Raw genomic sequence first — 10,473 nt, 5'->3', positions numbered from 1 at the left:
ATAACTATATCATTTATAAATATGTATTAAAAATACAACAAATCATAATTTCATATGGTCATAAAATTTAAATAGAAATATCCATTTTAATCAAAATTTACATTGTTGCGACGCTCTATGTCCCTAATTTCTAACATGTCAGTCTTAAGATGCAGCTTCATAATCTCTCTCCATATATCCATTCTATGTTGCTCATTGTCAATTCCAAGTCTTAGTAAAATATTTTCATTTATTCTTAAAAGTACTCTTCCGGTAATATCATGCTTTGAAAAAAGATAAGAATAAATAAAAAAAAATTACAATATACACATTTTATAATACCATTTTTTTTTCAACAAAAACTATATTATACTTACATAAAGAAATTTTTCATGATATAATTGATAATAGTCACTGCAATGTCTCCGTAACCACTTCTGGACATCTAAAACATTCCATAAATATACTGGTCTTGGTCGAGCTGTTTTAATCTAAAATAAAATATAAATATATATTAGTACATTATAATATAAATTAGTCCAAATTTTGTTGTGTAACATAACTATAAACATTAATTAACTTAAATTTACTTTTGGCTTATTTGTAGAATTAACAGTTTCTTCTACCATTGTAATAATAAAACATTAATTTTTGCTCAACGATTTAATTCATCCATTCCATAAATAAATGAAAGAAATGATTTAAAATATCCACATCTATCATAATTTTATTTTGTTAATTTAAAAAAAAATAAATAATCATCAATTAATCAAAAATATTTTATAGTGATTAATAACCATAGATTAAACTCAATCGAACTTCAAAGATTAGCATCCTTCCATTTGCTTATACTGTTAGATATCTAGTGTAATATAACACTAGATAAATCCTCACAATATAAATCTAGTGTAAAAGCTGATGCTGTTATTAATACGGAAGAAAATGCAAATTGACTTAAGCTTAACTTTATAAGTGGAAAACTTGTAATTTTTTCATATTTATAATATTAAAATTATAGAATGAATATAATTATTGTTCACTCTAATATTAAATATAATAGTGATTTTTTAGTCGTTAAGTTGCTCATTGAATATTTCAATTTATAATTATTTTTATGTTTAATTACATCTTTTCATTTTTATGTAAAAAAAAAGATGACTGCAAAAGTAATTATAAGACCGTATAATATTATTTCATTCAAGAGAACATAGAAAACGTGAATATCGTTTTAAATAATTTGTAAGAAACTAGTTAACCGGAAGTAAACTTTCTCTTGACTCATTCACAGACTACATCAGTTTCATGTGCTATTTCCGATCTTTCCCTCTGTGACTGTTGAAGCAAAATGGTTAGTGTTGTATTTATCATATAAAATTTTATAAAATTGTTATCTCTTTAAGAGATTTTTAAAGATTAAAGTTTCTTCAGCATTCGTAGATGCTAAATAAAATCTGAAAATATTTTTACTTTATCCGACATATCATTTCGTAAAAAAAAAAAAACATAAATCAAACCATGTGGTTTTTACATTAAATCTGTCATAATTTAATAATATATTTCCCATACAACAATCTTCTAGATAAAATTAATTCTAATATAAGATTGAATAAAAATAGATATTTTAATCATAAATATAAGATCGTTGAGCCTGTATTGATGTAAACACCTAACCTTCATTAGAACAAAAACATTAAGAACACTAAACAATAATATATCAAATATTTTATCTTTACAGACTTGCAAACGCAGAAACGGTGGACGTGCCAAGCATGGCCGTGGCCATGTAAATCCTGTACGCTGTACTAATTGTGCACGATGCGTGCCAAAAGATAAAGCAATCAAAAAGTTTGTCATTCGCAATATTGTAGAAGCAGCTGCTGTAAGGGATATAACAGAAGCCAGTCAATATCCATCTTATCAACTTCCCAAACTTTATGCGAAGTTACATTATTGTGTCTCTTGTGCTATTCACTCTAAAGTGGTCCGTAATAGATCTAAGGAAGCTAGACGTATTAGGACACCTCCTGTACGGAATTTCCCAAGGGTAATTATAAGATTATTAGAGATTTTATTTAAATAAAAAATAGAATAGTTACTAGTCATTAATTATTAATATATTATTGATATAATTATCTCAGACAAATAGTTTAAAATCATCTATTGATTATTTGGCAGTTGTTAAAAAGTATCTTTAATTTTTAGGATTTACGCCAAGGACAGCAAAACAGAAAATAAGTTTTCTATGTAGGAATTTAAAATAAAAATAAATATGACAAAATCAATCAAATAAAAATCCACACATTTTATTTGCCCTATACTTTATAAATTACAGAATAAATATATACTTTATTGCTTTTCAAGAATATTTCCATGTTAACACACAATAGAAGAGTAAAGTATAGATAGGCAAAAATACAATCATTTTTTAAAACCATAATCAACTTTGTGATGTGAAGAAGCAAATTAAGCATGTCATTTTATCATTAATTTTTTATACTAATAGATATTTTAGAAATTTTAAATTTGACAACAAATTTAGAAATAAAACGACATAGTTTTACTTTCATTACTTACAGAATAAAACACAAGCTATATATAATTTTAATTTTTAAAGCTAATAAATTTTGTGATTCAGATTAAATTAATGTACAATTAACAACAGTTGAGAAATACATTAAATAAGAAATCATTTATTAGCTTCTTCCATTGCTTTCTTCAATGTTTTTTCAAATATCTTTTTTGAGTCACAAAAACCTTGTTTTGTTTTCCCAAATGAATTTGGTCCTGCAGAGGTAGGTGTTTCTCGTCCAATATTTCGCATTCTCATCCTAGCTTCTGCTGGCATTTCTTCTGGCTCATCCTCTTCATCTGCATTAAATACAGATGCTACTGTAGGTCTCTGTACTACAGTAGTTTTTGTGGCAGAGTTCTAAAAATGTAATCATTTATATATTACATCATATACACCGTACATAAACGATATACTTACAGATACAGAACCCAATTTGATCTGAATTCCCTTTTTCTGATCAGCACCAGTTTGCCTTTTTCCAAACCCAAATGCAAGTTTCTGTTTCTTGACGTCACCGTGGCCAAAGTTGCCAGATTCACAGTGGTCATCTGATCTTAGCGGTGAACGATCCCTTCCTCTGCTATCCCCTCTGGTGTCCTCTGCTCTGTAGACACTTGACCCTGACAACGTCAAACACTGGCAAAGTTCAGATCAAGTTAAACAACTTTGATTATTTAGCCAGAAATCTTTATGCAACATGCTTAGTACAACTTTCTTGTCCTATAAATAATGTAATATAAATTATTCCTATCATCAAAAACAAATTAATCTATACAAATTTATCAAATTCAAAATTATGTTTTTATTATACAACCTATCAAATATGTCAAGAATTGTTTTATTGTCAGCTATAAATTTTATTTATTGATATTACGTTGTTACTTCATCAATATATAGATACAAGGTCTAATTTGTACGATAAATCTACGTAAATGTCGTAAATGTCAAGCATCGATTAAATCAAATCTTTTCATTTTTTGTGTATTACCAAAGTAAAATTTCTTTTATAGAGATGCTAAGTCGATCGAAAATAAGAAAACTCATTTTGGCACGCAAAGCTCACGGTGGTCAATCATCTAATGCTATATTCTAATAACGCAGTTCTGAATATAAAATTCAAGTACTTCTTACCAATAACATGGAATACAACTAGTTATATCCAACTTAAATAGTAGAATTATAAATAAAATGAATAAAACCTTTTCTATATTCGTCCCCAGGATTCCTCTTAGACATTTTTTAGCTTTCCTTGTTTCCGGAACGAGAACGATTGATCCAAAGTAACCTAAAAATCGTTACTGCAGTTACTTCGGTATAGATATAACAGAAACAGTCCTAGCAACATTAGAACAATCTGAAACTAGATTTCGAAATCCTCTAAATTTTATATTCAATAATTTAATTTAATAATGATTATATCTCCGAGATATTCAATAATATAATAATAATTATTTTTCTTTCATTAATTAGAATAGCTATAATGAAAACTGCAATTACTTTTACGAAATATGATAAAATCTTGTAACGAGTCACCGATTGGTTGTTTAAAACGATTTTTCAGGTAATATCGCTAATCCATCTATTTGAATACTAAATGTTGCTATCCTCTCGCAAAATTTATTAAAAATAACACATAGCAATCAATTTCAAAATTACAAATTAGAAATTTATGTAAAATAACACGTCATTTTCTGTTATATTTTAGAAATAATAAATATCTTTTCTTTAATTACCTCTACTAGAAATATAAATGACTACCGAAATTATTATTAGTACAAATATTTTTAAAAATTTGGAAATTTCTACATAGAAACGGAAATCACGATCAAAAAAGGAAATACAAGGAAATCGATATTCTGAAAAAAAATCTGAATTTTATTATTTATATCATTATAAAACTTCTCATAATTTCATAAATATTTCTCAAGAGAAGTATATTTAAATCATAACAGAGATAGTAAATTCATTTTTACTGAAATTATATTTTCCTATTGTGTATTACGACTATCCCATTTATTGCATGGATTTGGAATTGTTAATAACATTTATCATTAGAAGACGATATACATTGGTGACACTTTTATATCAATGTATTTCATCTGAGCACTGAACTTGCTTAGTAAAGAATGTTCATTTAATTGTCTATACTGATACTTAAATGTGTTTAACAATCATTTACGATGAGAATGATGTAAGGAAGTCAGTGACGACCTTCTTTAATTTAGCGTCGGATGCTTCGCTGATAGTATTTTCCTTTGCAATAGTACTTAGGAGATCTTGTTGCGTAGACCTATTGTATAAAATAAGATTAAAATAAATTATTGAATTTATATAATTGTACTTGACATAAATTAATTATTAGAATATTTTAAAAAGCATTATTTACCTAATATGACCAAGGAATTCTTTCTCGAAAACAGTGATTTTCGAAGGTTCCATTTTGTCAAGGTAACCACGGACACCACAGTAAATAACTGCAACCTGCTCTTCAATGGCCATGGGAACTAAAATATATTATAAAAATAATAATATTATAAATGAAGAAACTTGATAAAAAAAAATTGTGTATTTTATGATATAGTTTTACCATATTGGCCTTGCTTCAGAAGCTCCGTTAATCTCACGCCACGATTCAACAATTGTTGAGTTGCAGCGTCCAAATCAGATCCAAACTGTGCAAAAGCAGCTACTTCACGATATTGAGCCAATTCCAATTTCATGGAACCAGCAACCTATAACAATAAAGAATAATGTTAACGGTATAATTATTAATCATTTTACTCTATTTCAAATATTATAAAGCACCTGCTTCATAGCCTTGGTCTGAGCAGCAGATCCGACTCGGGATACAGAGAGACCAACATTAATAGCTGGTCGGATACCTTTGTAGAACAATTCAGTTTCCAAGAAGATTTGACCATCAGTAATAGAAATGACATTGGTTGGAATATAGGCAGATACATCACCAGCTTGAGTTTCAATGACAGGTAATGCAGTTAAAGAACCACCACCTAAACTTTCATTCATTTTGGCAGCTCGCTCTAAAAGACGCGAATGAAGATAAAATACATCACCAGGATACGCTTCACGACCTGGTGGTCTCCTTAGTAGCAAAGACATTTGTCGATAGGCAACAGCTTGTTTCGATAAATCGTCATAAATAATTAAAGCGTGTTTTCCATTATCTCTACAAAAAGAAAGATTAAAATATTATTTAATCATTAAATTACAGTAAACGTATTAAACCTTGTTAACTTTATCTTACCTAAAGAATTCTCCCATGGCACAACCGGAATACGGTGCCAAGTACTGTAAGGGAGCAGCATCGGATGCGGTAGCGGAAACGATAATAGTGTAATTAATAGCTCCACTGTCGGTCAATCGTTTGACAATTTGAGCAACAGTAGATCTCTTTTGACCAATAGCAACATAAATACAATATAATTTCTTTTTTTCTTCACCACCATCATTGAAACGTTTTTGATTGATAATAGTATCAATGGCAAGGGCAGTTTTTCCAGTCTGTCTGTCTCCAATAATCAGCTCACGCTGTCCTCTACCAATAGGTACCAAAGAATCCACGGCCTTAATTCCAGTTTGCATAGGTTCCCTTACGGATACTCTATAAAAATATATATGTGTCAAAAATATATAGTCATTGGGCGTATATATAGCTATTCATTTAAATATATTACCTAGGAATGATACCTGGGGCTTTGGTACCAATACGGAATCTCAGTTTGCTATTTAATGGTCCTTTACCATCAATGGGATTACCCAAAGCATCAACAACACGTCCTAATAATTCCTCCCCGACAGGAACATCCACAATAGCTCCAGTACGTTTTACAACATCTCCTTCCTTGATGTGCCTATCATTACCAAAGACGACAACACCAACATTGTCAGGTTCCAAATTCAATGCCATACCCTTCAGGCCTGAGCTAAATTCCACCATCTCATCTGCCTGAATATTCTTTAAACCATAGACACGAGCAATACCATCACCAATACTCAGTACTCTGCCTGTTTCTTCAAGATTAGCCTAAAAATTTATTATAATTAGAATTTAATAATTAGATATAAATCGAATTTTATAGCAAATTCTCATAAACATTATCATATAATTAAAATAATGTACAATCAGTCAACTGTAAGACAGACACACCTTTGGAGCAGAGCCAAGGATACGTTCTTCCAGAATGGAAGAGATTTCTGCAGAACGGCGACTGCAGGATACATGGTATTTACGAGATGTAACTGTGACAGCAGGCCAATTGACCTAAAAAAAGAAATAGGAATATACTTGAGGTATTCTTCATATATCTACTTCTCAAATGTTTATTACATAACTTAACAGTCCTCTCTTTACATAATACATAATACCCTACAAACGATGCTTATAAAAATACTATTATTTTTAAATGCTTTTATGTGAGGAATATCTTTTTTATAGAATAATATTCGGTAAAAAATATTATTAAATATCCAGAAAATTGTGGAAACGTGTAATGAACAAATATAAAATGTCGGCGCTATCGACAGTTTCTCCCGCTGCTTCGAGATATCTTGACATAGATTATTCTAGCTTTTTAAGAAATTACCTGAATCGTAGCATTTGGCAATTGCCTCGCCAAAGAAGAGGCCAAACGTAGAGATAGAAGAGCCATGTGGATATGTTGAAAGCCCGTCAACCGGACCACGAATTCGACGAGGAAGAATGATAAAGACGGGGACAAGCAGAAGTACGTCCTGTCTAGCCCCACTCTGTCGTTTGAGCACAGGAAATCTACATTCATCGACCTGCGCTGTAACCTCGAATCCAGAAAATTTTTAAATTTTTAATGAACAATGGATTATAAAATAACGTTTAAAGTTTAATACTATTGTTTTATTATATATCACAATTTTTTAAATAAATATTTTTTTATTATTTGTAAGCCAAAAATATGAATAATCTGTAAAACAGTCTGGCTTGGAGGTTAAGAGTAATATCCGTTGCAGTTGTGTAAGCAAAACGCGCTAAATTCAAATAATGTAGAAATTACACAGAAACTATTGATTAATAAATATCTACTGAAGATCCATATTTTTTATAGAAAGTTATACAATTTTAAATTAAATTTATTAAATGATACTGTCTACAATCTACAATACATATGTATACACTATGTATATTTGTTTTCTTAATAACAATCGCGCATGATCGTCATTTTTTAAATTTAATTGGTATAATAATTATATCCTATATTACATATATATGTATACATATTTTTTATTAATCTAAAATTAATTTTCATTAATATACATAAGTAAAAAAAATATTTGATTGTAACTTCGCAATTGAACAATATTATACAAATTGTAGAATAACTCGCCCTTTAAATCTAAAATGGCGATTGGCTAAATGAACTGGGTTTTAAGATGATCTTGAACAACGTTGTAGTTACTTTACTGGTTTCGTGAAAAAAAAAATTAATAATAATGAATATATTACCCATTAGAAAAATTAATAAATTCTTTTGGCCAGAAAATGTAAATGTATTTTTGCCATTATATATCAACGTATTTAGATAAAGTTTGACTAGTGTGGAAGCGTTATTGCATCGGCGTCAAGGTTTGTATTGTGAACTCGTATTGATTGTCATTGATGGACGATTTTTAATCTTATCAAAACTTATAATAAAACAACGTAAATAATTATTAGAGATTAAATGATATTTCAGAAAAAGTTATATCATATATATATAGAGATATAAAAATCTTCTAGTTAATAATTTACGTAAGAAACTTGTCAATTTCTTATTTTCATAATAAATAATATATCTCACAAATTATAACTAATATTTAATGTAAAAATTAAAAAATTTTTTTTTTTACATTAAAAATTTAATGTAAAAAAAAAAATGAAAAAGATTGTTGTAGATGGAGTGCTAATACTTGCAGATATAAGACAGCGTTTGCGAAGAAAGACTATATAGATTGATCTGCAATTGTTCTAAACTAGTCTTCAAGAATCTACTAAATATGGACTCTGTTAATGAATCGGAACAAATTAATAGGCTGGTTAAAGAGGCAGAGAGTTTAAAAATACGTTTAGAGGATGAACGACAAAAGCTAAATGATGTTACTCGTAACTATCTAAAATATATAGTTAAAGATAAATTATTTTCATGTTTATTTCTACATTCTATAACATTATATTATATAAAAATGAGGTATGTTCAGAGAATGATTATGATTTAAAAAAGCATATTAAAGAACAATATATGTTACATTTTCTTATTTCTATATATTATAAGAATTAATATGTATAAATTTTAATATTATATCGTTTAGTTGCCAGTGTAGCTGATCGATTGGAAGGAATAAACTGCATAAATGTAAAACCTCGACGTGTTTTGAAAGGCCATCAGGCAAAAGTTCTTTGTTCTGATTGGTCTCCTGATAAGCGTCACATTGTCTCTTCTTCTCAGGTACACATTCTAATTTTCATTTTGCACATTTTTACATTTTTCACATACCTATGAACCATTTTCAGGATGGCAAAATGATAATATGGGATGCTTTCACAACAAATAAGGAACATGCAGTTACAATGCCTACAATATGGGTAATGGCATGTGCTTATGCTCCTAGTGGTGCTTTAGTAGCATGTGGGTAAGTCTATAATTATAATATTTACATATAATTTAAAGTAAGCTTTCAGAAAGATAGAGATAGAGATAGAGAGAGAGAGAGAGAGAAAGAGAGAGAGAGAATATAAATTATTTCAATTAATTTTTACAGGGGATTAGATAACAAAGTAACAGTTTATCCATTAAGTTTAGAAGATGATGTTACAACTCGTAAAAAAACTGTTGGAACTCACACATCGTATATGTCATGTTGTGCATTTCCCAATAGCGATCAACAAATTTTAACAGGAAGCGGGGATAGTACATGCGCTTTATGGGATGTTGAAAGTGGTCAATTGCTTCAAAGCTTTCACGGACATTCTAGCGATGTTATGTCGATCGACTTAGCACCGAGCGAAACTGGCAACACGTTCGTATCTGGTAGTTGTGACAAAATGGTTCTAATTTGGGATATGCGTAGCGGACAATGTGTTCAAAGCTTCGAAGGACATCAGTCTGATGTTAATTCGGTATAAATATATAATTAATTCATAGTAATACTTCAATTGTTAATATATATTTCGATTAATCGAATTGTTTTGTTTTTTTATAGGTAAGATTTCATCCAAGCGGCGATGCAGTAGCAACAGGTTCCGATGATGCTACCTGCCGACTCTTTGATTTACGCGCTGATAAAGAAGTAGCTATTTATGCGAAAGAGAGTATCATATTCGGAGCGAATACAATTGATCTCAGCGTAAGTGGACGTTTATTGTTTGCTGGCTATAATGATTATACAGTAAACATATGGGATACTCTAAAGTGCCAAAGAGTAGCACTTTTATATGGACACGAAAATCGTGTGTCTTGTTTGAGAGTTTCGCCGGATGGTACTGCCGTTTCAACTGGAAGTTGGGATTCGACACTACGCGTTTGGGCTTAGATTTTATTAGTCTCTCTCTCTCTCTCTCTCTCTCTCTCTCCTAATTCCTACTAACACTTCAAAACATATACTCTTACACACGCCTTGTGTTAATTATGGCCAAATTGAAGGTACTGTTATGAGATCATATATGTATTAGCATGCAATTGAAAATAGTAGTTGCTATTAGTCGTTAGATAGTTACAAATATATTATAGTTGATCATTAAAATTATTATGTTAGGCTGGCCCTAATCTGTAAGAGATAAAAGAGAAAAAAAATATTTCATTGATTGTATGAAGTGTTACACATTATGTGAAATCAAATAAAAATTAAATTAATGAAATCTATGTTACCTTGGTACTGTTCGATCGAAGAATTCT

General features: G+C 29.6%; 5 protein-coding genes across 8 annotated transcripts; 2 read left to right on the top strand and 3 right to left on the bottom strand.

Annotated features, from left to right (window-relative positions):
* Positions 1–66: 66 nt before the first annotated feature.
* Positions 67–828, bottom strand: LOC122628902 (protein aveugle). Of its 2 annotated transcripts, none has more exons than XM_043811758.1 (3): positions 777–828; positions 357–424; positions 67–263 (listed from the first exon to the last, which is right to left on the bottom strand). In XM_043811758.1, the coding sequence occupies exons 1-3, from the start codon at positions 811–813 to the stop codon at positions 87–89; spliced, it is 282 nt and encodes a 93-aa protein (XP_043667693.1). In that variant the 5' UTR covers positions 814–828; the 3' UTR covers positions 67–86. The 2 variants fall into 2 exon arrangements, with proteins under 2 accessions (XP_043667693.1, XP_043667682.1); XM_043811747.1 differs by lacking the exon at positions 777–828 and adding an exon at positions 570–767 and having other exon boundaries at positions 357–470.
* A 341-nt stretch (positions 829–1,169) lies between these two features.
* Positions 1,170–2,264, top strand: LOC122629498 (40S ribosomal protein S26). The gene is made up of 3 exons (XM_043812989.1): positions 1,170–1,327; positions 1,715–2,023; positions 2,182–2,264. Exons 1-3 carry the CDS (start codon positions 1,325–1,327, stop codon positions 2,212–2,214), a joined length of 345 nt encoding a protein of 114 aa, XP_043668924.1. The 5' UTR covers positions 1,170–1,324; the 3' UTR covers positions 2,215–2,264.
* A 385-nt stretch (positions 2,265–2,649) lies between these two features.
* Positions 2,650–3,900, bottom strand: LOC122629487 (PEST proteolytic signal-containing nuclear protein-like). Of its 2 annotated transcripts, none has more exons than XM_043812969.1 (3): positions 3,751–3,900; positions 2,969–3,171; positions 2,650–2,908 (listed from the first exon to the last, which is right to left on the bottom strand). In XM_043812969.1, the coding sequence occupies exons 1-3, from the start codon at positions 3,785–3,787 to the stop codon at positions 2,666–2,668; spliced, it is 483 nt and encodes a 160-aa protein (XP_043668904.1). In that variant the 5' UTR covers positions 3,788–3,900; the 3' UTR covers positions 2,650–2,665. The 2 variants fall into 2 exon arrangements, with proteins under 2 accessions (XP_043668904.1, XP_043668914.1); XM_043812979.1 differs by having other exon boundaries at positions 2,969–3,187; positions 3,683–3,800.
* Positions 3,901–4,405: 505 nt separating this feature from the next.
* Positions 4,406–7,322, bottom strand: LOC122635341 (ATP synthase subunit alpha, mitochondrial). The gene is made up of 8 exons (XM_043825462.1): positions 7,156–7,322; positions 6,720–6,833; positions 6,247–6,596; positions 5,817–6,173; positions 5,357–5,738; positions 5,139–5,283; positions 4,938–5,055; positions 4,406–4,841 (listed from the first exon to the last, which is right to left on the bottom strand). The coding sequence occupies exons 1-8, from the start codon at positions 7,219–7,221 to the stop codon at positions 4,727–4,729; spliced, it is 1,647 nt and encodes a 548-aa protein (XP_043681397.1). The 5' UTR covers positions 7,222–7,322; the 3' UTR covers positions 4,406–4,726.
* A 788-nt stretch (positions 7,323–8,110) lies between these two features.
* LOC122635355 (guanine nucleotide-binding protein subunit beta-5) lies at positions 8,111–10,440 on the top strand. Of its 2 annotated transcripts, none has more exons than XM_043825507.1 (6): positions 8,111–8,168; positions 8,467–8,684; positions 8,891–9,027; positions 9,093–9,211; positions 9,341–9,698; positions 9,782–10,440. In XM_043825507.1, exons 2-6 carry the CDS (start codon positions 8,579–8,581, stop codon positions 10,109–10,111), a joined length of 1,050 nt encoding a protein of 349 aa, XP_043681442.1. In that variant the 5' UTR covers positions 8,111–8,168; positions 8,467–8,578; the 3' UTR covers positions 10,112–10,440. The 2 variants fall into 2 exon arrangements, with proteins under 2 accessions (XP_043681442.1, XP_043681432.1); XM_043825497.1 differs by having other exon boundaries at positions 8,111–8,333.
* Positions 10,441–10,473: the final 33 nt, after the last annotated feature.

Source organism: Vespula pensylvanica, chromosome 1 (genome assembly GCF_014466175.1).
Source record: "Vespula pensylvanica isolate Volc-1 chromosome 1, ASM1446617v1, whole genome shotgun sequence".
Taxonomy (NCBI): Eukaryota; Metazoa; Arthropoda; class Insecta; order Hymenoptera; family Vespidae; genus Vespula; species Vespula pensylvanica.
This window is presented reverse-complemented; position numbering and strand designations above follow the sequence as displayed.

Coding starts and splice junctions, on each gene's coding strand:
- LOC122635355 (XM_043825507.1), top strand. CDS start 8,579: ATGGACTCTGTTAATGAATCGGAACAAATTAATAGGCTGGTTAAAGAG. Junction 9,028..9,092: donor ACATTGTCTCTTCTTCTCAG/GTACACATTCTA, acceptor AACCATTTTCAG/GATGGCAAAATGATAATATG. Junction 9,212..9,340: donor GGTGCTTTAGTAGCATGTGG/GTAAGTCTATAA, acceptor TAATTTTTACAG/GGGATTAGATAACAAAGTAA.
- LOC122629498 (XM_043812989.1), top strand. Junction 2,024..2,181: donor CTGTACGGAATTTCCCAAGG/GTAATTATAAGA, acceptor TTTAATTTTTAG/GATTTACGCCAAGGACAGCA.
- LOC122629487 (XM_043812969.1), bottom strand. CDS start 3,787: ATGTCTAAGAGGAATCCTGGGGACGAATATAGAAAAG. Junction 3,172..3,750: donor TGGGGACGAATATAGAAAAG/GTTTTATTCATT, acceptor TGACGTTGTCAG/GGTCAAGTGTCTACAGAGCA. Junction 2,909..2,968: donor TCAAATTGGGTTCTGTATCT/GTAAGTATATCG, acceptor TTACATTTTTAG/AACTCTGCCACAAAAACTAC.
- LOC122635341 (XM_043825462.1), bottom strand. CDS start 7,221: ATGGCTCTTCTATCTCTACGTTTGGCCTCTTCTTTGGCGAGGCAATTG. Junction 6,597..6,719: donor TCCTTGGCTCTGCTCCAAAG/GTGTGTCTGTCT, acceptor ATAAATTTTTAG/GCTAATCTTGAAGAAACAGG. Junction 6,174..6,246: donor GCCCCAGGTATCATTCCTAG/GTAATATATTTA, acceptor ATATTTTTATAG/AGTATCCGTAAGGGAACCTA.
- LOC122628902 (XM_043811747.1), bottom strand. CDS start 608: ATGGTAGAAGAAACTGTTAATTCTACAAATAAGCCAAAA. Junction 471..569: donor ATTCTACAAATAAGCCAAAA/GTAAATTTAAGT, acceptor ATTTTATTTTAG/ATTAAAACAGCTCGACCAAG. Junction 264..356: donor ATCATGAAAAATTTCTTTAT/GTAAGTATAATA, acceptor CTTTTTTCAAAG/CATGATATTACCGGAAGAGT.